Genomic DNA, 27872 nt, shown 5'->3' with positions numbered 1-27872 from the left:
CACTCTTTTAGTTAGTGCGTCCCAGATCATAAAATCTCAGCTTAATGAAGATTGGCTCTCTTGTTGGTCGAAAATCTGTCAAACTTAGCCTTGAATATGTTCAACCTAGCGTCCGCTGCTGTCTGTGAAAGAGAATTCCATTGATTAATGACCGTCTGAGAAAAGAAATTACTCTCATCATCATAAATGCAAGACCCCCTCCTTTTTAACTGTGTCCCTACTTCTAAATTCCCCCAGCTGACAAAACATTCTCTCAGCATCCACAGTGTCAAGCCCCTTCAGAATTTTATATGTTTCAATAAGATTATCTTTCATTCTTCCAACCGCCAGTAAGTATAAAGTCATAGAATCATAGAACCATAGAATCCCTACAGTGCAGAAGGAGGCCAATCGGCCCATCAAGTCTGCACCAACCACAATCCCACCCAGGCCCTATCCCCGTAACACCACCCATTGACCCTGCTAGTCTCCCGATACTAATGGGCAATTTACTATGGCCAATCAACCTAACCTGCACATCTTTGGCCCACAGTAGAGGACCAAACTGCTCAATCTTTTCTCATAAGACAGCTGATTCCTGGACAACATTCCAGAAATCAGCTGAATGAACCTTCTCTGAACTGCCTCCAATGCAATTATGTCCTTCTTTCAGTCAGGAGGCAAAAACTACCAAAAAACAAAATGGTCACTTCTTTCGTTGGAAAAGATGCTCCCAGTTGAATGTTGCTAAGCGTAATTTTTAATATAAAAATCATAAAGTCTGTTAATAGAAGAATGTGGCACCCAAGACTTTCGAGTGTATCTTGTAACAATGAACTTAAATGTTATTCAGGGATTTTCGAGAATATGCGAATGGCACTGTCTGCATGGAATGTGATGAACAGTGTGAGAAAATGGATGAAGATGTGTTGACATGTCATGGAACGGTAAGACACCACTTTTACATCCCAATGACATATGATTGTGTGTGTTTACATGTGTAAATGAAAATTACATAATGCAAAATGGGGGGATTTCCCATTACTCCTCTGCCATGGATAGCGCCTGTATTGGAAATGTCCTCAGCCTACATTTCGCAAATGTGTCTCAACTCTTCCGTTATGCTGGTTGGGCTGATACACTGAACTATCTACTGAATTTATATGCTTGTTGCCCAAGCAATGTAGCTATATGTCAAATAATTGAGGAGCATATATAATGGACAAGAACCAGATGAGGACAGAGCACAATTAGGCAAATACATGATGTAAGAGGCCTTGTGTAAATATAGAATTATACAGAAGATACAACAGAAAAACAAGTTTTACAGCCCAACCAGTCTGAGTTGATATCTGTTGTTTCCATGAACAGAATCCTCATCCTAAATGCCTGTTTATTCCCCCCTCCCTCCATTCTTTCACTCAGAGGGTGGTGAGTGAGTGGAATCGGCTGCTGTTGGTTGTGGTAGAGGCGAACTCGCTGGGGTCTTTTAAAAGACTTCTGAATGAGTACATGGGATTTAATGGGATTGGGAGCTATAGGTAGTTCTATGGCCTGGTAGGTATGGATATGATCGGCGCAACTTGTGGGCCAAAGGGCCTGTTTGTGCTGTAGTGTTCTACATTCTTCAGCTCCTTTCAACCATCAATCTAATCGATCCTTGAAAGTTAATAAGGTTTCTGCATTAATTATAAACTCTCAGTTTCTATAATATAAAATTTTATAAGTTTCCCTGTACTATGCTACTTGGTGATCTATTACAAATATTGGATGAAGAAATACTTCCTCATGCCTATCCAGAGTAAACTGTTCATTAACTTTAACCTATAGCCCCTTGTTGTTTTGCCTTGACAAAGTAGCGCTATGGACTTACCTGGTCTACACTGTTTTGCTGTCTTGTCTCATACATCAAGATCTTGATGGAAGGGCTCAGCCTCATTCCCTATGTCTGCACAATTTCAATGGTCTAAAAATCTGGTGTCCTAAAACCTTCCTTTGTCTTTTGGTGATTAAACATAGACACAATTGCTTCAGCTCCATTTTTCCCACCGCAATTCCAAGGGAGCAAAGCCCAATTCATCTGATCCTTGGAGGACATTGAGTATTGGACCTTTCATTGATTTATACCTTCAGGAAGCATGGGTCACACTGAAACTCTGATCTGTCATTTCAGTGAGGGTTCACCTTGTTATAAAATTCTTGCAAAAGATGTTCCAGTTAATAAGCACCACATCATATGGTTTTTGCTTGGAGTGGTTCGAGATCTGCTAACTGAGAGATTTCCTATTAGCCTTATGATCCTCACCAATATTTACCTGCAGAGTTGATTTACCTGCAAAATACAATCTGAAGAGTTTATAGTAAAAGCCCTTTGATAAGAATGCTGCCAGCCATAACCGCTTTGTTCTGTGGATTTTATGAAGCAAAATCTGTTGAACTTAGAGCAATGGGTTATTCATCAAGCAGAGATCCTGCTAGATAATTGTCCATTAACCAATTCCTATGCACTGTAATCAATGCAGTGAAACAGGCTCCCTGATAAATGATAAAGGGTCAGGAAGACTAAGCTGAGTTACTGCATCACCAGAAGGTTCAGATATATACAGTCTATATGAATTAGTCAATGGGATGTCATTACTGGGAAAGGAAAGTGAGTTCACATCAATTAGAAATCGCTAAGTGATTATCCTCTGACTACTGTATTAAACTTAAAAAAAGCTATTGAAAGTCTGACAATGGCCCTGTTGATTAGTCTCTTTTAAATGCTGTCTGGCACTAATGGAAGTTTTGTGTTATATACTTCATTGCCTTCAGCATATTGTGCATTGTAATTTTCCAGACTTATTTTTGCAGATACTAAGCAGCAGAAAACCTGTTGATCTCACCCATACAGCCCAAAGAGTTAATGACGCATACACAGCAGTGAATGTGCACAGCAGGTTTATGCTTCATAAACTGGTGGCCTTGCTTTAATTGGACTCAATCAAGATCTAAATCTAGTTAATGTATGATTGGAGCTCTCCCACATACATGTAGGTAAATCATATTAGCTTCGTGCATATCTTTTGGAGTGTTTCGCTCAGCCTATTCCCTCTGCAAATGCCTGGGATGCTGTTTCACTGAATGAAAACAGTATGCATAGAAAAAAAAAGTAATTTTGAAATGGTAGAAATTTGCAAGATTAATTATCTAGTGGGTTAATAGTTTCTTATTTATTTACAATGGGGTGCTTCCTGCAATAAAGTAGCAGGAAACAAATTTCAAATAAGGATGCATAGAAGAGAGGGGAGGAGTGGGAAATCAAGACTCTAGGTAGGGAGAGCAGCCATAATTGATTAGAAAGTAAATCTCCAGTTTAAAATAAGAGAGAGGTGAGGGAATGATAATTGCCTCTTGATAATCTACCCATGACAGTCTTATGTGATGTAGTCGAGATGTCATTTAGAACTGAGTCAGTGATCATTTTTTTTTGCAAGACAGTAGGATCAATTTGCTCTGACAATGTTGAAGTTCAGTCACTAGTTCATTATGTCTAGCGGCTGAAGTCATTGTTTTGTTTTGCAGGGAAAATAACTTTGCTTTTTCCATACCTTTGCTCTCTGTCACAAGGAGTGAAGCAATGTGAAAGTCAGTATTGCGAGTGGCAAGCATGCAGCGCTCTCGAGTGGAAGCCGTGGAAATCTGTCGCCGCTCTTATGAAATGCAATCCTGAAGAAAATTACCCATTTTACAGCACGCCCATTTGTTTATCTTTGCCTCTGGAGGGTTTAACTGCTGAGGCCAGTGCCGCTGGGGTGAAACCTTCACTTGCTTATTGATGCTGTCTCTCGCCCAACAAGCTGAAAATAGCACCTCCTGAGGCCAGAATGTCACCATTTTTTGCAGTGCAGCAAGTACTGTTATAATGCAATTGCATTCATAATGAAATATTTGACATTGAAATCCAATTATTATCATTAAAGATGGCTCCTGATGTAAGAAAACTGTTCTTTTAATGAAATTTTGATGGAGTAAATAATGTTTCATTATGTCCTTGGGGGAGCAGAGGGGGGAAAAATTGGAATGAATTAATAAATTAAATGGAGAACAATTAGATGAACATTGTTAACACTTCAGACAGTGCTGGGCAAAGAGGAATTTAATTCAATTTGTAATGCTAAAACTGCAATGTCCCATAGTCACCACAGTTCATAATATATGATTACTCTCACCACCCAGAGCCCTGATTTCCCACTCCTCGCCTCTCTCTTTGCATTCTTATTTGAAGTTCGCTTTCAACTATTTCATTGCAGATTTTACACCCAGTTGAAAATAAATGAGAAGCTATTGACCCACAACATGATTGATCTTGCAAATTCTACCATCAATCTGTGCATCCTAGGGTCATTCAGTGAAACAACATCCCAATATTTGACCACATTTTAATAATCTGAAAGTTTCTTAAGAAGGAGGTACTGTTCTTTTAAAAACTGTTTAGCTGTAGCTCGTTAAAACGTTCCCAAGAGGCATCTTGGGATGTTTTACCATGTTGAAAGATGCTATCTAAGTGCAAGTTGTTGTTGAGTTGTCACATGGCATTGCTGACTAACAGGGAGAGCACCAAACACGTTTATTCTCAGTGGAACCAGTTTTTTTTATATTTCAAAAATATACTTTATTCATAAAAAATCTCAAATAAGCCATTGCAATCCAACATATCTAAAAATTACAAACAGTGCAGAACAAGTCAGTTTTACTGTCCTATGTAATCTTATTTACACAAAATTACAGTCATTACATTTCAAAACTTAAAACTGTATACATGCCTCAGATTTTACTGTGTGCTGTTATTCTTCAGATTTATGCAGTTACGCAGGCCGAGAGTATTTTGCAGTTACCGGACCCTATGTCTGCCTCGGATGAAAGGCTTGACAGTGTGGCCTTTCCCCATTGTGCCTTTGCGGCAGCTGCCCCATACTTCAGTGTGTCCCTCAGCACATAGTCCTGGACCTTGGAATGTGCCAGTCTGCAACTCTTGGTCTAGGACAATTCTTTCACCTGGAAGATCAGCAAGTTTCGGGCGGACCAAAGTGCGTCCTTCACTGAGTTGATGACCCTCCAGCAGCAGTTGATATTTGTCTCGGTGTGCGTCCCTGGGAACAGCCCGTAGAGCACAGAGTCCTGCGACACCGAGCTGCTCGGGATGAACCTTGATAAATACCACTGCATCTCACTCCAGACCTTCTTTGCAAAGGCACATTCCCGAAGGAGGTGTGCGACCATCTCAGCAGCGCCACAGCCGCTTCAAGGGCAGCGTGCGGTGATGTTGAGACCTCGAGCGTGCATAAAGGATCTGACAGGGACTTCCCTTCTCAACACCAGCCAAGCCAGGTCTCAGTGTTTGTGAGTTTTGGTGATGAGGCGTTCTGCCAGATGACACTGACAGTCTGCTCAGGGAACCCATCCGACAGGATCCGCCATCTCCTTTTCTCTCAGGGCCTCGAGGGCGTTAAGTGCTGACCACTGCTTGATCGCCATGTGGTCAAATTTGTGTTTGTGGAAAAATTTCTCTACGAAGGACAGGTGCTGTTGTATGGTCCAACTGGCAGTGTAGCCAGCTCTATCCCCTGCAACACTTGGGACAGGTAGAACCTCTAAAAGTAGTGGCTCTTGCTGTTAGTGCACTGAGGATCTACACACAGCTTGATACAGCTGCACACAAAGGTGGCCATTAGGATGAGAGTGGCATTGGAAACGTCTTTCCCACCATTCCCTGGAGATTTGTGCATCACTTCCCTCTGAACGCGATCCAGCTTTGATCTCCAGATAAAATTTGAAGATGGCCTGGGTCATTGCTGCTGTGCAGGATTTGGGGATAGGCCACACCTGTGCCATGTACAACAACATGGACAGTACCTCACATGGGATCAGCAGGTTTTTTCCGGTGATAGAGAGTTGCTCCCATAAGCCCAGTTTTTGCCTGACTTTGGCGATGTGCTCGTCCCAGTTTTTGGCGCATGCCCCTGCCACTCCAAACCATATCCCCAGCACCTTCAGGTAATCTGCCCTGACGGTGAAGGGGACAAAGGATCTGTCAGCCCAGTTCCCAAAGAACATGGCCTCACTCTTGCTCTGGTTGACTTTGGCTCCCGAGGCCAGCTCGAGCTGCTCGCAGACTTTGAGGAGCCTGCGAACAGACGAGAGGTCCGAGCAGAAGACAGCCACATCATCCATCTACAGGGAGGCCTTGATCTGCGTGCCTCCGCTGCCTGGGATTGTAACCCCTTTAATGCCTGGGTCACTTCTGAGCGCCTCGGCAAAGGGTTCAATGCAACACACAAAAAGGATGGAGGAGAGAGGGCAGCCCTGCCTGACCCCAGACCTGATCTGAAACCTCTCTGATTCCCACCCGTTAATTGAAACTGCGCTACTGATGTCTGTGTAGAGCAATCGGATCCAATTGCAGATTCCGTCCCCAAAGCCCAATTTGGAGAGCACGTCCATCATGTAGCTGTGCGATGTTTTGTCAAACACCTTCTCCTGGTCTAGGCTGATAAGGGTCGTATCCACCTGCCTGTCCTGCATGTAGGCAATCATATCCCTGAGTAGCGTGAGGCTATCAGAGATCTTCCTGCCAGGTACAGCACAGGAACTAATTTATGTCACTCATGAGGAGTTCCATTTTAAAAGTGCTTTAGGTCAGTAATCAGGTTGATTCTGGGACCCTGTGCTGCCTGAACCCCACATGGCATTGACTTGCAGATATCTAGCCTGGGAATTTTGCATTCACTATATGCAAATGGGAAGCTGCAAACTTTGGCATTCCATGAATGTCTTGCCCCTGCTGGATATGGGGTGCTGGATATGGTCATTCACTTCCATTCAGTGCTGCGTAAAACATTATGCAGATTCAAAAAAGACTACTTTTCTCTCCACAGATGCTGTCGTACCAACTGGATTTTGCCAGTTCCTTCTGTTTTTATCTTAGATCTCCAACATCTGCGGCAGTTTGCTTTTGCTATTTGCGCACACGTAAAATGGCGAAGCAATTTTCCAAATCATTTGTTAGCTAGACAGCTTAATCCACAGATATCTTCTCTCCTCCAGGAAGGAGGCACTGGACAAATACAGGGCAAAATATGTAAATGATCATCTGGCGGTTTTAGAACATAAGAACATAAGAAATAGGAGCAGGAGTAGGCCATCTAGCCCCTCGAGCCTGCCCCGCCATTCAATAAGATCATGGCTGATCTGTCGTGGCTCAGTTCCATTTTCCCGCTTTCTCCCCATAACCCTTAATCCCCTTGCCTATCAAAAACCTATCAACCCGCGTCTTAAATATATTTAGCGAGGCAGCCTCCACCACTTCAGTGGGCAGAGAATTCCAGAGATTCACCACCCTTTGAGTGAAGAAGTTCCTCCTCAACTCCGTTCTAAACCGCACCCCCTTTATCTTGAGGCTGTGCCCTCTAGTCCTACTGTCTTTTCTGAGTGGGAGGAGCCTCTCCACCTCTATCCTATCCATCCCATTCATCATCTTATACGTCTCAATGAGATCTCCCCTCATTCTTCTAAACTCTAACGAGTACAAGCCTAGTTTATTCAGCCTCTCCTCATAGTTCAACCCCCTCAACTCCGGTATCAGCCTAGTAAACCTCCTCTGCACTCCCTCCAAGGCCAAAATATCCTTGCGTAAGTGCGGCGACCAAAACTGCACACAGTACTCCAGCTGCGGCCTCACCAGTGCCCTATACAGCTGCAGCAAGACCTCCCTACTTTTATATTCAATCCCCCTCGCTATGAAGGCCAGCATCCCATTCGCCTTCCTGACCACCTGCTGCACCTGCAGGCTGGGTTTTTGCAGCTCATGCACAAGGACCCCGAGGTCCCTCTGCACCATCGCATGCTGCAGATTTTCGCCATGTAAGTAATAGTCCTTCCTACCATTATTCCTACCAAAGTGGACAACTTCACACTTATCAACATTAAATTCCATTTGCCATTTCCTGGCCCATTCACCCAGCCTATCTAGATCCTTCTGCAGACTCTCCACACCCTCCACACAATTTGCCGTTCCGCCAATCTTGGTGTCATCAGCAAATTTTGACACCATACACTCGGTTCCCTCCTCCAGATCATCTGTATAAATGGTAAATAGCTGAGGCCCCAGCACTGACCCCTGGGGCACTCCACTAGTCACCAGCCGCCAATCCGAATAGCACCCATTGACCCCCACTCTCTGCTTCCTATTTGACAGCCAATCCTCTATCCACGCTAACACCCTACCCCCAACTCCATGCCCCCTGACCTTCTGTAATAACCTCTTGTGAGGCACCTTATCAAACGCCTTCTGAAAATCAAGAAACACCACACCCACCGGCTCTCCTCTATCCTCTATATTATTCACCAAAAGAAAACCAGAATGGTGTTTACTGTTGTCAGCTGTTTTCTGTTAGTTCAAGCAAAAGACATAAGGTGTTTATTTCTTTCTGGCTTGCCAGGGTCCTGATCATTGCACCAAGTGCTCCCACTACAAGGATGGGCCCAACTGCGTGGAGAAGTGTCCTGATGGACTTCATGGTGCCAGGGGCTTCATCTTCAAGTACGCTGACTCCAACCACGAGTGCCACCCTTGCCATGCCAACTGCACCCAGGGGTAAGTATCGTGGGGCACTGAACCGTCACAATCCCATGTGACTCTCATAACTGTGCCAACAACGCACAGGAAGCAACGACAACATTATTAGGAAATTAGCTGATGAGGTTTGTGTATTTGATGAAGGGGACGATGGACAAGTACAAGAGGGAGAAAGGAATGGAAAGAGGTGCTGATAAGATTAGATGAAGGAGGCTTGTGTAGAGAGTAAGTGCCGACACAACCTCTATGCTGTAATTTGTAAGCAAATGTCACCCGAGAAGATTATTTCATTGGTGGGTTATTTTCTCCCCTTTTGACTGCTGCAATCACAACATTTGCTTCCTGAAAAGTCACCACAAAGTGTTCAAAATGGTCTTTTACTATATTGGGAAGGCCACTTGTTTTTGTGAAACCAGGAATAATGTGTGAGGTGCTCAGAATTGAACAGGGATCCACAGCAGCTGCCCCGTCCTGTATTAGTAAAATTAAATCAATAAATAATTAAACGTGTTGCTAATCTTAATCACTAATGTCAAGCATCAAGAAATAGTCCTTTCTCTGGGTGAATCTAATTACAACGGAGGCACTTGGGAAATGACAGAGAATGTCAATGTGCCAGTGGGATCACAGCAGATTTATGCTTCCTCTCACTGTTTCACAACCAGGTCGAACCAATAAACTATTTTTGTTTTATTGAGTGATAATGGAAGACAAATACTGTTTTTGATTATGATTAAAATTTAAATTTCAATGAAGCTGTCGCAAAGTAATAACACTGCGGTGTTTGGACTGGCCAATCTCTGACTCCAATAATTAAGAATCGCTGATGGAATGTGGCTGGAATTTTGTTACTCAGTGATGTGTCATTGCAACATTCCTGTCTGCTGCACATCACAGTGGAAAACGGGAGATTTGCTCAGCAAGTTGCTCTGTCCTGGAAGGCATTGACAGAAAGGATGGTGGTAGAAGCAAATTCAGTTGTAACTTTCAAAAGGGAATTGGATAAATACTGGGGAAGCAAACATTCTCTAGACTGTGGGAGAAGGGGCAGGAGGGAGTGGAACTAATCAATTGGCTTGTTCAAAAATACCAGCAGCATGATAGAAGAAAAAAAAAATTGTATTCTCAAAGCATGGGGCAAACCCATCAGGTGAAACAGATGAAATTCACAGGCCCAGTTTCAATCATTGTTCGTGTGCTGAGATGGCCCAACTTTGGCTGAGTTGCAGCTGAAACCGTAGAAGTGGCTTCAGCACTCCCAGGCCTGGGAAAGAGAAATTAATAATAAGCCTAGGCTCCTACTCCCGGCCACTGACTGATGACCCTTGCTTGAAATTGGGCAGTTGAATGTCAGGGCAGGCAGAATTGCGCTGGGCGACACTGCCTCTTGTGGTGGAATAACCAGCTCTACAAGAAGAGTCAATGCCTCAGGTAAAGAGCCAGTGCTCCCTCATGCCCAGCAATGGGAGAAAATGGCCACACAAGACAATCAAAAAGCCCCAAATTGGAATGTATCCATAGACATATCACAAGCAGTACATGGTGTGGTGAAAATGGATTTTGATTTTAAAGTGATTAAAAATGGTACCCAAACAGACGTGACCTTTGTTGCTAATGTGCTCTATGGAAGGAAATGTAACAATGGAGGAAAATCAGCTGATCAGCTGTTACTCTGATTAGAGGTCTCCCCTTCAATGAGTGGGTAAGGGGTGGGAGGGGGGGAGTGGGGGGCTTGTGGATCCAGCGTGAAAGGGGTCCTTTCAGGCCCAGGGAAAGTGGAGCCTTTGCAAGCCCAGCGAGACGGGTCCTAAAGGACCAAAGAGATGGTCGTCATAAACATAGGGAGGAAGGGGTCTGTGTAGACCCAGAGAGAGAGAGGGGTCCGTGTAGACCCAGAGAGAGAGGGGTCCGTGTAGACCCAGGGAGAGAGGGGTCCGTGTAGACCCAGGGAGAGAGGGGTCCTCGTAGACCCAGGGAGAGAGGGGTCCTCGTAGACCCAGGGAGAGAGGGGTCCTCGTAGACCCAGGGAGAGAGGGGTCCTCGTAGACCCAGGGAGAGAGGGGTCCTCGTAGACCCAGGGAGAGAGGGGTCCTCGTAGACCCAGGGAGAGAGGGGTCCTCGTAGACCCATGGTCCTCACGGCGTGAGGGAGGAACCCTTGCAAGCTCGACCTGCAAGGGCACCTTTTTTGTCGAGCTTGCAAGGGCTCCTCCCTCAGGCTGTGAGGACCATGGGTCAATGAGGACCCTAATCTCTGGGTCTATGAGAACGCCTCTCTCTCTGGATCTATGAGGACCTCTCTCTCTGAGTTTATGAGGACCTGCAAGGACACCTTTTTTGTGCAGGGCAAGTGAAATCCATATAGGCCCAGGGAGCAAGGGTCCATGAAGGCCCAGGGAGAGAGGGATCCACAATAGGCCCAGCCTTTGCAGCCCTCACTCCAGGAGTACTGGAGAGAATGTGCAACAGTTTTATAGAACTTTCAAAACATCACTGAAATATCATTGTTTTTTCCATGATAACTGAGCTTGATCTTTGGTGACTCCTACTATGATCTAGGGATTTACTCTCGATAGTCATCAGCTGGGACAGCAGGGCCAGGGCAAAAAACAGTGGTCGCTTGAAAAACTCTCCCCATCTCCAAAAAACTCCCCTCCCTCCAGAACAACTCCCACCCACTTTCATAAAACACCCCCTCATTTCAGAAAAACTCTTGCCTTAGCTCAAAAAAAGCTCAAAAGACTTCTCCAACTCCGAACCACTCCCTCTCACCTCATAAAAATTCCCTCCACAACCAGAAGACTCCCTCCCAACTTAGAAAACCCTCCTCTTCACATCGGAAGCCTCCTTCCTCAGAAAAACTTCCTCCTCGTCTCATAGTACTTTCCTCCCTTCTCATCTCAGACCGTTACCCCTACCTCAGAGGTTTCTCCTCTGCCATCAGAAATGCCCCCTCCCCAACTTTTGACCTCTTTTCTCCCCTCACCCCAGACCCATCCCCCCACCAAACCCATTTTCCCTTTCCTCAGACTGTTCTTCCATTACCTCAGATCCATTCACACCCCCACCCCTCCAGACCGGTTCTCCCCTCAAACCTATTCCTTCTCCCCACCTCAGACCCATTTGCACCACCTCAAACAGCTGCCCCTCAGTTTAACATGCTCCCTTCAACACCACCTCAGAAATCATTTGGATTGTAACTTACAAACAGCTGCTAATGCCACAGATCCCACACGTTCCCCCACTGAGCACGTAACAGACACAATTAGCTGGCAATGGGATGAAGACTTCCAATTGCTGAGAGGAATATCAGGCATGGTCAGTATTGTGGGAGATGGGGATTAATGTCTGTACTGGGCTGCTGCATCTGGAGAACAGTAATTCAGATTGATTGTGTTTATAACTGTTAATAAATAAAGTATGAACCTCACACCTCATGCCCCATGAGTGTGGTGTCTCTAAGACACCCACGAGAGCAGCATTGCTGTGCCATTTCAGTCTTCGTGTCCGTCTATTACCGGGAAGTGAGCTGCTGTATATTCAGGCTCCACAGGCAATGCACGTTTATAGGAGAGCCAGTTCAAACACAAGTTTGGCTAAACCAATGCCAGCAGATCCTACAGAAAACCACCATCAGCAGAAAAAAAAATTAGGTGCAGCAAAGAATGAGCTGTCTGATTCCCCGTGAGCCTGAATTCACAGTACCAGTCCAGCATCCCCAATGGCTCAGACTCCTGAAAGGCCTATTGCTGCTGCTGTTCTGTTCCTATGTTACAATCTTGGACTATATGGGTAGGACGTGTTGAAAGAGGCTGACAGTTAGCAAGGAGAGTGAGCAGAGCTGCATCATTATCTTTGGGAAGAACCAAGGACAAGATCCACCATCCAACAAGCTGCCAGCGGCTGCCATAATTGTCACTAAAAAAAAATGTGGTGCCTTCCAGACCAGCAGAGGTAACATTTGCATTGTCAGCCCTCCAGGAGTAAGAACATCAGAAGAGACATTGACTTCACTCTGTTCACCATGAACCAACTGCAACAGTGTAAGAGAACAGCGCAGATCCGCGGAGCCACTTGGCTTTCCCCAAAGAACAGATAGGTATCAACTGCATCCATGTTGCCACTGGGCCACTGGACAGAAATTTGGATTGAAATGAACATAAAGGCTTGTTTCATTTGCCCAACATCCGAATGGTAGTTCTTCTCTCGGTGTCCAGTGCATAGTCAGGCAGGCCAATGTCCTACTTTCCCACAAGCTGTCGATGCAGCCCTCATTTTAAGATTATCACCCATTCTACTTCTTTAAAGAGAAAAGAAGATGGTCCTCTGGAGTGAAGACTAGTTCCTGCACCCATGGTTATGGCATCCTCTCAGAATACAAGTATAAGAAAAGTAGGTGCTAAAAGCAGAATGATTTGTTCATCGTTCAGGTAGCTTTAAGGATTTGTGGGCTCCTTATGGTACAACTTTCTAGATCTTGACAATTGAACGCCATCTGCTTCACTTTGCATTAGGCTTCAGTATAGAGGTCAAAGAATGAGATGGCAAAGCCCTGGTAAATAAAGAGCCAGACCATTCTAATTAATTCTATTTCTGTGGCAATGAAAGAATAGAGAGCCAGAGAGACAGTGACTCTAAACCTGTACCTCCCAGAACCCTGTGGCCCAACCACAATCGTCCACAGATGTAGGTAGTGAGGGTAGAGTGGAAACTGCACCAGGAATCCAGGTTCGATTCCGGCCTTGGGTCATTGTCTATGTGGAGCCTGCATGTTCTCCCCATGCCTGCGTGGGTTTCCTCTGGGTACTCCAGTTTCCTCCCACAGTCCAAAGATATGTGGGTTAGGTTGATTGGCTATGCTAAATTAACCCTAGTGTCAGTGGGTTAGCAGGGCAAATATATGGGGTTACGAAAATAGGGCCTGGGTGGGATTGTGCATGGTGCAGACTCGATGGGCCAAATGACCTCCTTCTGCACTGTAGGGATTCTGTGATTATTACAAAGGAACTTGTGATGAGGAGGGAAGCCAAAACCCCCCAGATGCAAACACTCGTGCCTAATATGAATCTAATTACAAGTTGATCCTTCATTATACAAAAACACTGAATTAAACCCACCTAAAACTATACCTTATTTCTAATATTTAACAAGACAAATATAGATCACTTAAAATTATTTCTGTTTTCCTGACAATTCTATGAAGCAAGTAACCTTATTTTTTATTGCTAGGCCTTGTCCAACAATGGAAAAGTTAAAATGTTGACTTGTCTACTTGTGACATGTGCCTCTAATGCCCAGTGATGTTGGCATACCTTAGGAGACTTCTTCAGGTTCGATTTTTTTTTCTCTCCAGTATTTTGCCAATTTACTTGTTCAGGAAGATTGACTGCCTCCCAAACTCTTCTTCCCATAATGTCCTATCGGTCTGGCTTCCTATGCTGAGTAAAGCTCTGTCTGCGCAGCTTCATTCTTCAGCACTGTCACTCAGCTAAGCTGCTATCTAAGTGTTCCCAGTACGATTTCAGCTGTTTAACTGGCTCATTATTATAGTTCAGAGATGACAATTCAGGTTATGGATTCTGCTGCTTCACCGGATGGCCTGCTGTGCTGGTGTTAACAGGGCACATTTTGGTACAGTTCCAGAAAATAGTGAAATGGGGGAGGGGGGTTAACGAGCCTGCTTAATAACTCCCAAAAACATGAAGCAATGTTCAGTTAACCCCTCAATGATCCAAGATTAAGTAACCACAGCATTACTCTCCTGTCTCTCTCATTCAGACACACGCTCCTGTCTCTCTCACACACACACACTCTCCCATCTCTCATACACACACACACTCTCCCGTCTCTCATACACACAGACACACTCTCCCATCTCTCTCATTCACACACATGCTCCCGTCTCTCTCTCTCTCATTCGCACACATGCTCCTGTCTCTCACATTCACACACATGCTCCTGTCTCTCTCACATTCACACACACGCTCCCATCTCTCTCACATTCACACACACACTCCTGTCTCTCACATTCACATACACGTTCCCGTCTCTCTCTCTTTCACACGCACACTCCCGTCTCTCTCTCTTTCACACGCACACTCCCGTCTCTCTCTCTTTCACACACACGCTCCTGTCTCTCTCTCATTCTCTCACACACGCACACATTCACACGCTCTAACATATCTCTCTCACGTTCACACATGTGCTCATGTCTCTTACGTTTGCTACACGCTCACTGCTGCCTTTGTCACATTCACACACATGTTCAGACAGCACATCACTATCCTGTGCTCCGAGAGGCTTGCTTTGATTGGCCCATTTGATTTTTCTAATTGTGTTGTGTTTTTGAACTGGTGTTTACCAGTCATTTGGTGCTCCTTCAAGGACCCCTGGTGCTCGGCAGACCGTGGGTTGAGAACCCTTCCTTCCTGAGAATGTCTTTTTGCTGATTTATTCTTGTTTCAAGACGCAAGCACGTAAGCATTAGAACATAAGAACATAAGAAATAGGAGCAGCAGTAGGCCATCTAGCCCTTCGAGCCTGCCCCGCCATTCAATAAGATCATGGCTGATCTGTCGTGGCTCAGTTCCACTTTCCCGCCCTCTCCCCATAACCCTTAATCCCCTCTCTTATCAAAAACCCATCAACCCACGTCTTAAATATATTTAGCGAGCCTTGGATTGTTTTCATTGAAGCGTTGGAAAATGAGGGGAGACCAGATAGAGATTTGCAAGATTATGACAGGCTTGGATAGAGTGAATAATCAGTTTTTTTCCTCTGGGTCGAAGGGTCAATTACTCAGGGTCATAGTTTGAAAGTGAGAGGGGAAAAGTTTTAAAGAGATGCAGAGGGTGGTGAATGAGGCACGGTGACACAATGGGGGTTAGCACTGCTGCCTCATAGCTCCAGGGACCTGGTTTGATTTCTGGCTTGGGTCACTGTCTATGCAGGTCACTGCCTGTGGAAACTCTGAACATTCTCCCTGTGTCTGATGGGTTTCCTCCAGGTGCTCCAGTTTCCTCCCACAGTCCAAAGATGTGGGGGTTAGGTTGATTGGCCATGTTCAATTGCCCCTTAGTGTCCTGCGATGTGTAAATTAAAGGGATTAGTGGAGTAAATGTGTGGGGTTGTGGGGATAGGATGAGGTGAAATTGTTATTGGTGCAGACCCAATAGGCCCAATGGCCTCCTTCTGCACTGTAGGGTTCTATGAGTTCTGCAACGTGCTTCCGGAGGAGGTGGTGGAAGCAGATTCCATAACAACGTTCAAGAGGCATCTGGATCAAGAGGCATGCTGTAAGCAGCATGGAAATCTGTGCAAACAGTGCAGGAGAATGTTTGACATTCTCCATAACTTGTAACCCATGGAAAATATCACATTTCCTGTGCCCTAGATACACTGTTTCATGGGCTAAGTATCAAGTATGGGAGGAGAAGGCACCCTCCTACTTTTTAGTCGAATAATTGTCTCCATTCCTCTTTCTAGTGTTTCTCTGTACACTGCTTTGTGCACACATAGATGTTTCTTTCAGCTTAAATGGCAATCAGTGTACCAAGGCTGCGATAGCCCTCGCTGGGATGGAGTATCAATATTACTTCTGACTTAATTACAAAAATTAATGAGCAATGGATTGGATAATAAAGGAAATCACTGTTGTAATCCTATTTAGTATAAATAACACATTTTGGAGTATGAACCGAGGCAGAAATACATCTCCAGGTTGAAATGTCAATAAAGGTCCCAGTTAATGATATCAACTAAATCCTTAATGAGGCTACCTCGAGCTGTTGACTCACATGGTGCTTTACCCGGTCCAGTTCTGCTGCTGTTTTTCATTCCTAATCACGATGGCACAGTGGTTATCACTGCTGCCTCACAGCGTCAGGGACCTGGGTTCAATTCTGGCCTTGGGTAACTCTCTGTGTGGAGTATTTGAGTCTGCATGGGTTTCCTCTGGATTTTCTCCCAAAGTTCAAAGACCTACTGGTTAGGTGGATTGGCCATGCTAAATTGTCCATTAGCGTCCCAAGGTGTGCAAGTTTGGTGGATTAGCCATGTGAAATATGTGGCGTTATGGGGATAAGTTAGGGGAGATGGCCTGAGTAGGATACTCAGTCAGAGAGAAGAGGCCATTTGGCCCATCAAGTCTCGATGAGCCAAATGACCTCTTGTGCACTGTACGGATTCTGTAATTTCCTCATCACTCTCCAACTGAATGTTTCAATTGTTCTTTTGCTATTCCTCTTTCAGCTCTTCATGCCTTTTCGTCTCTTCCCCTGCTCCAAGACTTAACACAGTATTCTTTCACCCTGAATTACTCCTTTATTCCCATCATCTGCACACCAAATTCAACAGCACGTGCACCAATAAAAACCCAATGAGATTTAATATCAGTACACACAATTTTGCCTTACCTCTTAGCCAAGTTCAGCTAAGCCCAAACATGCCCAGTCTCAGTACATGCAGACAGAAGTAATCCCAGTCTCACTAAACAGAGACCAGCTCAAAGCTTTCAAGTACAAGAATGGTGATAGACAATTTAATAACCAATGGGTGGACCCTGCTTCATGAAGAGCCCATCCTCAATGATGGTCCCCAGTGTATGTGCTAAAGGCAAGGCAGAATTGTTTACATCAAACTTCATTCAGCTTGAAATGCCGAGTGGGTGATCCATCTCAACCTCTTCCTGAGGTTCCCAGCATCACAAATGCTAATCTTCAGACAATTACATTCACTCCATGTGATACCAAGTATACTAAAAATGGAAAAGCCTATGACCCCCCACAATAGCTTAACTGTGGTGCTGAAAACTTGTGCCTGTAGCACGTATTCCAGCACAACACTGCAATCTACCCAGAAAGGTGGAAATTTGTCCAGGTGTGTTGTGATCACCAAAGATAGGAAACAATCTCGGCAATTATTGCCCAACCAGCCTATTCTCGCTCATCGGCAGAGTGGTTATTAAGGGTCATGTGCACCGTGATCGCCTACTCAGTAATGCCCTGCTTGGCTTCTGCTGGAAACACAAGATTGCTGGCTGCTAAATCCCACAGGTGATGTGTGCCTCACTCAACAAGCTCAAGACAGCATTTGGCCGAGTGGGTACCAAGGAGCCCTGGTGATGGAACCACAGAATCCTTATAGTGCAGAAGAGGCCATTTAGCCCATGGAACTCAATGTGAATCAGAGGAAAGTTCCCCATTGGCTGGAGTTCTACTTAGCACAAAGGAAGATGGTTGTGGTTATTGGAAGCCAATCATCTCAGTCCAAGATTATTGCTCCAGGATAGTGTCCTAGGCCCAACCTTCTTCCGCTGTTTTGTCAATGACCTTCCCTCATCATGAAGAAGTTTTTTTTCACTGATGATCACACAGTGTTCGCTTCCTTCACCATCTCTGGATCAAAATCTTTGAACTCCCTCCCGAACAGCACTGTGGATATAAATACACCACATGGACTGCAGTGGTTAAAGAAGGTGGCTCACCATCACTTTCTCACAGGGATTTAGAGATGGGCAAAGAAATTCTAGCCTTATCAGAGAATCCTCAAAAGCATAATAAACAAAAGATCAGAAACAAAGCCAATCCAGTCTCAATGCTGAATGCAATAACTGAAAAGCTCCCACTGTGGACTGCAAGGGTTTGTTTTGGGTTCAGAGCCACCTAGTGGAGCAAAAATCAGATTCAGGTCACTGAGGTGAAACATGAAGATATCCTCCAGCTGATTAAATATTAATATAAGGAATAGACTGTAATGTGTTACAAGACAATGACACATTAAAGGGGTTACCACAATGTCATAAAGCTGGAAAGGCAACCTCGAGCAATTTACCGATGTCCCAATTCTGATAGATCTTTGGTACTTTCTACAACCTGTGTTACTCTTTACAATGAATCAAGCTGGAATTCCCTGGGAGGGTGATTCCCTTTGTGGAAGATCCCTTGATGTTTGCCGGAGTTAGCTTTTGTGACCATTTAAAGGTATGTTGTCACAACACAGTAACTTTATTCAGTGACTTGGATTTTGTTTCCAGACCCAGACCAGGGCAGTAGAGAAGAACCCTGTGGATGTTATAACATGTCAAACTCTACTGATGTTTAAGTGAAGTCCAGTTTATGAAACAGTACTGGTTACCATTCAATTCATAAATGGCATCCATTCTTCCTAATCACCAGTTCATTCCATACAGATCACATTGTCATTGTTCCTGCTTTAGTCTGCTGTCAGGAAAGCTTTTAGTAAAGTCTGTCATTTTTGTTAGCCTTGCAAGAGTAGGGATTGGAGGGAAGGGGGGGCGTGGCTGGGAGTGTTTTCAATGCCCTGGCAGGTTCCCATGAAGATGAAGTGCTACGTGGTCCAAGGCTGTAATTTAACTATTGTGACTGTGTTACTGTAACATTGTGAAGGTTGTAATTATTTTGTTAACATGACGGTTTTTTTTGTTCCTCTCCCCCCACCACCTCTGAATAACGGACTTCAACCTTGCTGTGCTGCAGGTGCACAGGCCCACGTATTCAGGACTGCATCGAGATGATGGATAGGTACTATTGTGCGCTGTCTGCTGCATGCTGTGCTGTGCGAATGTTTGCCGAAAGGGGGATGGTATTGTGCTGTAATTGTACCCAGGTGTACAGGCCCCACTCTCCATGACTGTGCTGCCAAATGGCTCATTCCACCTTCCCACAACATGCTAGGCAACATCCACCATATTTTCATCTCATACACTCCCCAACCCCTCGTTTTATGTCTCATAGGATTATGAAATGAAGTGATGAATAAGTAATGAAAATTAAAGTCTTTCAGCGATGATTCCTTTTAAATCATCAAATTAACCTTCTAATCACCCTGTCACAAGAATGAGAATTTGATGAGGTGTAATCAATGGGATGGACTAGGTCTCTGCCTGTTTGCTCTATTTTTACTCTACAAGCATTTCTATATCAATCTGGAAAGCTGCATTAATAGAATCTGAAGTGTTTCACTAATTGCTTGGGGTTAACTGCTCGGGCCTGCCCTTCTGGTCTCAACTTTGAGAGTTGCTTACACGCGTCTGGTTAAATGGAAAACAGGGGATCTGATATTTACCGAGTGACATTTCTGCTGTGGAGAGTGAGCAAGATCCTTGGCAATCAGAGTTTGCTTTAATTACCTGTGCTGCTCTCCAGTATCTCGCCCAGCTTGCTGACCTTTCCCTCTCCCCTCTCCATGCAAATTCCACGACTGAATTAACACTTGTGTCATTGCAAGGGAATTAAAGCATCTGAGACAGATTCAAGACTACCTTAATATGCACTGGGTCAGCAGTCCTACAGTGATGAACGAAGAACAGATATGAATGATTGCTCTACACACCTGCAATTCTGCTGAAGATAGGATTCCTCTGGCACTGATGTAGTTGTGACAAAAACAATAGATTTTAATTCAGCTTAACAGCTTTTCCTTGTGCTGAATACATTTGGGAGCGATTAAAATTCCAGTTCCTGTTGCGAATAGCGTGCAACCTGGAACTTTCTTCATTGATGCTGAGGGCATTGTTTAAAAAGTTTGTGCCATATTTTGCAGGGCTGATTGCCCTCCCCCCTACCCAAGATACAAACGGATTTGTCACATGGCCCAGCAAATTGTTGGCTCATACATCACAATCAGTTTTAATAAATTTGCAGCTCCGTGATGCTGTCTCTACTGTGCTAACTCGGTAACAGCATGAAACAAATTCATCTTAATATAAATGTATTTGTTAAAACTGACAATCAGTTGCAAGGAAATAATTAATTGTTGGGCCTCTGCCTCACTGTTCTGTTTGAAACATTCTCAAAATCACCCTCCTTATTTCCTCACAACTCAATATTGAGCCCTATTACGCTAAACTTTTTTTTGCTTTGACTCATTCGCTCAGTCTTCTCATTTGCCCTCTCCTTCTGATCAAATGAATGCAAGATCTCAGTTACGAACTTCTTCCACAACTGCCTTCAGTTGCTATTGATTATGAGATGTTTAGGTAGAGTAAACAAGGAGAAGCGTTACATTTGCAGTGGGCTTGGTAACCACAGGACATAAGGTGACTGGCAAAAGAATTGTTAGGCAGTTTCTCCTGAGGAGAAATCTCTTACGCAGTGAGTTTCTATGACGTGGAATGCACTAACTGAAAGGTCAAAGATAGCAGATGCAGAGGTAACTTTCAAAAGGGAATTGGATGTATTATTGGAAAAGGAAGAGAAATTGTTGGACTGTGGGAAAACAGCAGGGAAGGGGTATGGGACTAATTGGATAGTCACGATGGGCCAATGGGATTGTTTCTGCATCTATCACTCTATAGCTAACTGCTATATTATGGAATTAGGCAGTTATAATGCACAAAAGGAAGCCATTGGTCTTTCACATCTTTGCTGACTCTTGGAGTGAGTTGGTAACATAATAAAAATTGTTGGTATGAGAGGTAAGGAGCTAACTCATTGTATGTGGTGTGGTCAGACATTTCTGAAATAAGCAATGAGTTGTTTTATAAATGGCAATCTCTTCTCCTTGCGAGAGTGGGGTTGGAGCCGAATCCCGCAGGAGATGCCAGCGTCAGTATGCTGAGGGGGCCAATACACATGCACTGATCTTCCCATTGCTGGCCTCCTGATTGCTGGCCCTGACCATCCCCACCACCGCCCTGCCCCGTTCCCCCCCAACTCCATGGCCGGCGTCCTGGTGGCCGGATCCAGCCTCCAGTCCCTGAGCTCCACTGCCCCCAATGGCCGGACCCCGCCTTTAAACCCTGACACCATCACCAGACGCTAACCCCCACGCAGAGTTCCCCCCATTCCCTCTCCTCCTTCCTCCCCAACTCTGGTTTGACCCTGCCCCCTCAGGCCCCACCCTCTTGGCATTGCCTAGTGCTGGCAGTGCCAGGGTGCCCAATGGGCAGCTCCAGGCTGCCGGACTGGTGCTGCCAGATCCTAGGCTGGCACTGCCCAAAGGGCAACCCCCCCCCCCCCTGCGCGCTTACTTCCCAGTGGGCCTCAATAGTTTCTGGTCCCACGAGCAAGGCCATCATGCGTAATCCTCATTGCTGGGGATTATACGTGATCCCCGCTGGTGTGATCTCCACCGGCAGGATCAGAAATTTTAGTGAGCCAGGATGATGAATGCTAATTTCCATAATGTAATTAGCCTCACGCTGTTCCTCAGCACATGGCTAATTACATCCAAAGAATGCAAGTGGCCGGATGCCGGTCATGATTCCCGCTTTTGGCCTCCTGCTGTCGTTTCCCAGCTCACTGTGCTGTTCAAATCGTGCTGTGGGCTAGGAAAATCCTGCCCTTAACTTTTCAGTCTAAAGTGTAAGACTACAGTGCTCTGCACTGCGTTCTCAGCAAAATTAATGGAGTAGTTAATTGAGAAATTGTGGAGGGAAGATCTGTGTCAACGTCCCTCGTAGCCAACTTTCTGACTCAAGTCCTTGCAAGATCTCAGTAGAAACCGGTAACTTTCCCAAAGAAGTGTGAAATTCCAGTTTAGTAGCTGAAAGATTGACACAAGGTTGGGGGGGGGGGGCGGGGATAGTTTTCCTGTCCTGCTCACCACAGGAATCATAATGCGGGGGGGAGTTGGGGCCGGGGCCGGGGCCCACCATGCAAAGTTCCGTTGACCTCAGGCAGGTTTTCCAATTTTGGAACAAGCACTGCTGAAAAATCACTCCCAAGGTTACATGTTTTAAGACTTTGACTGTAACAAAAGACTAACAGCATTATTGACCAGGGTGATCAAGTGTCCTGTATTGGAGGTGATTATCCTCTGTGCTGGACACTGCTTGTCCTGCATCTTTAATGTCTACTTTTCACACAAGTGCAGCATACATCCCAAGTGGCCTGCCCTCATAGGTTTGTCAGCACCACCTCCTCTATTTCTTCTCTGACAAATGCACCAATGCCACCCCTGACTCCCCAACTTCACCATCTCCGTGCCAAAGCTACTCTTATTTTTTTCCTGCCTTGTTATTGAACACTATCTTTGTAGGCAACTTATACCTTGTACCACAAAATAGAATATTCTCTCGCACAACTGAAAACACACTCCACAAATATACTTTACACAGTCCTGGAACCAGTCGAAGGTCATTTTCAACTGCGGAGTTTTCCTGGGATTTCTTCTGTTCTTTTCCTTTCTCAGCCTGGGAACTTGAGCCCGCATTCTCTGTCCGTGAGATCACCGGCATGGGCTTAAGATCCAACAAAACCCGGTGAGATCACAATCTCCATTCTAATTAATTTAAATCTATTTAAAGATCGCTCTTGCCAGCTTTTGCCCCCTTATGCAGTTTTCTTACGTTACTGACATTTACAACAGGTTCACCCAGATGTGGACCTGTCGAGGGAATCACTCTGGGGGTGCAAAAGTGCAAAGGTCAGTATATCCTCCCCGAGGAGAGGGACATGGCCAGTGCCAACCTGTGCCAGGGTTAGTGTCAGGGCAGGGACTCATATTTATGGTGGGGGAGAGAAACACACGGAGGGATGGAGATGATGGGGAGAGCAGAGGGTGGGGGAGACAGTGCCACAGATACCTCTATGGTGGATTGTGGGAGATTCTTCCTCTAGCATGAGCTAGGTGAATCCTCCAGTTTTGTTTCAAAGTCTCATGAATTTGGTCTTTCCAATCTAAGCACAAGCTCCCACTTCCTTTCCACAGAGTGAACTGTAGAGACTTTCAGCTTCAAGCTACTATCTCTTTCTCTAGCTTTCTCGCACTCTTGCTGCCACTCCTGATACTGTGGGAAGTTACCTGTGTATGTGAGTGTTCAGGGATATATTAGAAACCCTTTCCCTCTCAAAGCCCAGTGTCATGGCAATATAATGACATGGTCCTTGAATTCAAGTAGAAATGTTGATTCGCTATCCTTGAGAGCCCAACTCTCTACACGGAAGTAAACAATTTAAACAACTTTCTCAACACCATTCTGGGACTTTGGAACCCCACAGTCTACCCTCAGTTAGCACACAGGCAACTACCATTGTCTCCAAGTATAAATACCTTGGACCTTTTTCTGAGTAAAACAATATCAACTCACCCACACAGACTTCAGAACAGGACACATAACCCTGTTCATTTTACCTTAAAAACACAGTCCCAAAGCATAACAGTCTTTTAAATTATACCATCCTGGGTGTGGTTTTCCCTATCCCATCAAAATATCCCAAATATTGCAGCATTCAATGATATCCCTCACTGCGATATAGCATTGAACTCAGGTTGAATTATTTCCATGATAACCTGCCTGCAAACTTTGCTTCCAACCTCCAGCCATTGGTTGGCCAACCTGTCCATCATGCAGTAACATCCAATTGGAAAGAAATTGTCATGACCCAATTGGTTGATTCTTGATGAAGGAGTGAAACATTCTTTTTTCACCTGACCAGCAACTAATTAAAAACAAGCATTCAAAGAATATGAAAAATGATATGTAATTACATTTTTGAATTCCCCTGTCCTTTTTAACACTCCCCTGGATTTCCTAGCAATTCCAAGAAATTCAAGGGAAATTTGAGAAAATTGTCAGCTCCACTCCAACACTGACTGGCTATTCAGTGAGCCTGCATAAATGTGCACATGTGGTTGAAGTTGTTTCTTTCAGCATCGAGCTTCGATCATAGGCAGTGCCCACCTGCAGAAAGCCAATGGACACATCAAGAACTGAACTCCAACTATGCCAGGAGAAAGGAGAAAAATAGGAAAGATGTTCATAATTATCCAAATAATAAACTAGTAACAAGTGTGTCTCTATGACAAGCATGGAAATGTGCACAGCTTACTAGATTAATCGTAAACCTCCTTAGTGGAGGCTCATTAAAACATCAAATATTTGTCACAGTAATTGCAGCTCTGTGCCAGGAAATATGACATGGTAATGTGCACTGTCACTTAGAGTTGCTGTGAAATCGGTGATAACAGGCATTCTATTGGAGAATCCCAACTGTTCCAAACAAATTGACAGCGCAACAGCATTATTGAGACTTCTGACAGATTTCACTCTCAAGGGACCAGTCCATTAATGAAACACCTGCTTGATATGTCATTGTAATGGAAAGTCCCTTCAGACAGGCCAGTCTATGACTGACCCACCTTCCAGGCAGGCCAGTCTATGACTGACCCACCTTCCAGGCAGGCCAGTCTATTAATTAACCTCTGTCCAGATATGTCAATCCATTAATCTCTGTCTAGACAGGCCTGTTCATTCCTAGTCCACTGACCAGACAGGCCAGTCAATCAATGATCCTCTGATCAAACAGGCTAGTCTATTAATGAACCTTTGTCTAGGCAGGTCACTCTATTACTAATCCACTGACCAAACAGTTCAGCCTGTTAATGATTCTTTGCCCAGGCAGACCAGTCTATTATTGATTGTCTGTCTTAACAGGCCTGTGTACTAACGATCCACTGACCAGACTGGTCAGCCTGTTAATGACCCTCTGACTGGACAGGCCTATCCATTTATAATATTCACTCCAGACAGGCCAGTGTATTAATGATCCTGATGGCCTTCTGTCAACAACCCACTAGACAGAGCAGTCCACTAATGGTCCTCTGTCCAGACAGCCCAGTGCATTATTGATCTACCATCCAGACACGTGTAGGCCAGACCAGGTAAGGAGGGTAGATTCCCTTCCCTAAACGATGTTAATGAACCACATGGGTTCTTATGACAATTGGCAATGGTTTCATGGTCACCATTAGACTTTTAATTCCAGACTTTTATTGAGTTTAAATTTTGCCATCTGCCATGGTGGGACTCAAACTGGGTCCCCAGAACATTACCCCAGGTCTCTGGATTACTATTCCTGTGACAATACCAGCATGCTACCACTTTGCCAATGACAGACCACTATGTTAATGATCCTTCCACCAGACAGGCCAGTCCATTAATTATCCTCAGTCCAGACAGCCCAGACTATTAATGATTCTCTCTCCAGACAGTCCAGTCCATTAATGATTCTTTCTCTATACAGACTAGTCTATTAATGATCTGCTCTCCACACAGGCCTGTGTATTAATTATCCTCCCCCCGGACCAATGCTTCTAATCTGTTTACTTGTTGATATGGTTTCTGATCTCACCTGCTTAATCATAAATGGTGAAATGCATGTTCACAGCTGAAGAGTTAATATTATGTGAAGTAGCCAAATGTAGAGAAGAATTCGTGAGCATGCATTTGATTATTCATCTTTTAAAAGTATGTTTTAATTGTGGTTTCAAAAATGGAATATCTATGATGCTGCATCAACTCTTTGCTGCCATCCTTACCCTTCCCCTCAATCTCTCACAGCCCACTCACCCTCTGTTTTGACTAGACACTCAGGAATCTGCTTCTTGTCTCATCTTCCTGCTGATTTCTACATTGAAATTCGAAATGCTTCTCTCCTTTATTCCCTCTGAAGAGAATGCATTGCAAAGGATAGGGTCTGGACTGAGGTTTGCGCGCTATTTGTCAATACATATAGTTCGAATTGCAAAGGAAAATATTATTTTGATTTTTGTTTCTAATCTAGATTTTTACACTGCTCTTTGTGAATTGTTGACGGACCATTTGTAGTAGATGCTTTGATTCCTGTTGCTTCTGTTGTTGTTCTTGTTGTCTGAGTTTGGATGCTTTCCTTTTTGCCCCCTCTGGTATAAAATTGGATTTCAGTGATGGATATATCTAATTAAAAACAGAATCTGATGAGCTTGACTTTGTGAGCGAGTGGGATTTGCATGACTGGAGGTAGTGCATTCCTTCACAGCCCTGTTTCACACCAGCCCTGCTTCATCTACCTAACACAGATTTCTCAAGGGGCATTTTTAGATCGAAGGGAGACCCTTCAGAAAGAGTTGAAGCATTCATTATAATTACTGTTCATTTGTCAAGACAGAAATACGCTCTGCTGCTTTCTCTCTCTGTCTCTTCTTCTGCAATCCTTTAAAGCCATATTCGGTCATAATTACAAAAATACGTTTAACTCTTATCTCAAATCTAACATCTCCCTCTGGTCCCAAGTGCAAAGACGCTAATCCACAACCTGGAAAATCAAAGCTTCACTGCCTTTAGTACTTATTATGTGTGCGTGTGGGTTTGCATTTTGAAGAAACTAAAGAATTCAGCCAATAAATAAACCGGTGATCAAAGATTAACAATTAAAGTATCTTCTGTGATAGATAAATGGCATTAGAAGGCACCAGCTGGCATCCTCTGGATTTTTTACTAGTGGTCCAAGTGTTTTAACAAGATAATTGCTGTATCCCAGATGAGTTTCCGTGCTGGGAATTCTAATGTCTCCCAGTGACTATTCACATAACATTGACCGGGAGACCCTCAGGGCACTTCTGTCTGATTCCTACAGGTTCCTCTGCACAATTTGTTCTCCGTTTTCGGCCTTGTATGACTGGTTGAGGGTGACTGGATGCGCTTTCAGTTCTCTTTCTGTGAACATTTGAAACACATTTTCCCCTCAGTGATATTGCCCCTGCTGACCCTTGCCGTTCCCCCATTCGTTTTGATTGGCAGGACCCCTCTGATCGCTGCTGGCGTGATTGGTGGGCTGTTCATCATGGTCATTCTAGCCCTGGTGTTTGCTGTGTACGTGAGGCGGAAGCGCATCAAGAAGAAACGGGCCATGCGACGGTTTTTGGAAACGGAGGTAAAATGGACTAAAAGAATCTATTTTGCACAAGCCATTTTGTTTTCGGAGAGGATACTGTGTAAATTTTTTTTCAATGGCAAAGATGAATAATGAAGTATTGAAATAAGCTTTCTCCGGCAAATGCAACATTTTTTGGCTGGTTTCAAGAGTTAGAAAATTGACTATGGTTTCTCGTACACTTTGCCCCTCATTCTGAGTCAAGAGGCTGAGGCTTAGCTGAGCCTGAGTCTGAGACAGGTTACACAATGTGCATTCTACCAATTAGCAGTCAATCTTTCTGACTAAACAAATAAACTAAATTAAATTAATTGAGGGCCAAGCTAAAAGGGGAATCTCCCAAAAAAAAGAGAACTGCTGAAGACAAAAGACAAACTAGAAAGGGAACTTAAAACATCAAACTAAAATATGATTAAAGGGGTTGATACTACACCACAGCCCCTGAAGTGCCCAGTAGGCACGGAAGGCATCAACATTGCCTTTGGATATCACATGCTCCCTGTCCAAGAACACCCAGCTGCACCCAGGACAGTCAGGTCGGGCGAACCACTTGGTCATCTGCTGCCTGGACCAGTTTATGGGCAAGTTTGGCCAAGCCCAGGAGCAAGTTCACAAGGAGGC

The 27872-nt window shown here is 44.5% G+C and overlaps 1 protein-coding gene across 2 annotated transcripts in view; it reads left to right on the top strand.

The window, feature by feature from the left end:
• The window catches only part of LOC145349910 (receptor tyrosine-protein kinase erbB-4-like), a 1005257-nt gene that overhangs the window by 715173 nt on the left and 262212 nt on the right, over nucleotides 1–27872 (top strand). For both annotated transcript variants that reach the window (XM_080198569.1, XM_080198568.1), the window contains exons 14-17: nucleotides 833–926; nucleotides 8460–8614; nucleotides 19092–19136; nucleotides 27119–27251. In XM_080198569.1, coding sequence (XP_080054695.1) covers nucleotides 833–926; nucleotides 8460–8614; nucleotides 19092–19136; nucleotides 27119–27251 — 427 coding nt within the window. The remainder of the gene's footprint in view (nucleotides 1–832; nucleotides 927–8459; nucleotides 8615–19091; nucleotides 19137–27118; nucleotides 27252–27872) is intronic.

This window comes from Carcharhinus amblyrhynchos, chromosome 11 (genome assembly GCF_965287045.1).
Source record: "Carcharhinus amblyrhynchos chromosome 11, sCarAmb.v2.hapA, whole genome shotgun sequence".
Lineage (NCBI taxonomy): Eukaryota > Metazoa > Chordata > Chondrichthyes > Carcharhiniformes > Carcharhinidae > Carcharhinus > Carcharhinus amblyrhynchos.
Note: the sequence above shows the minus strand (reverse complement) of the source record. Positions and strands in the feature narration are given on the sequence as shown.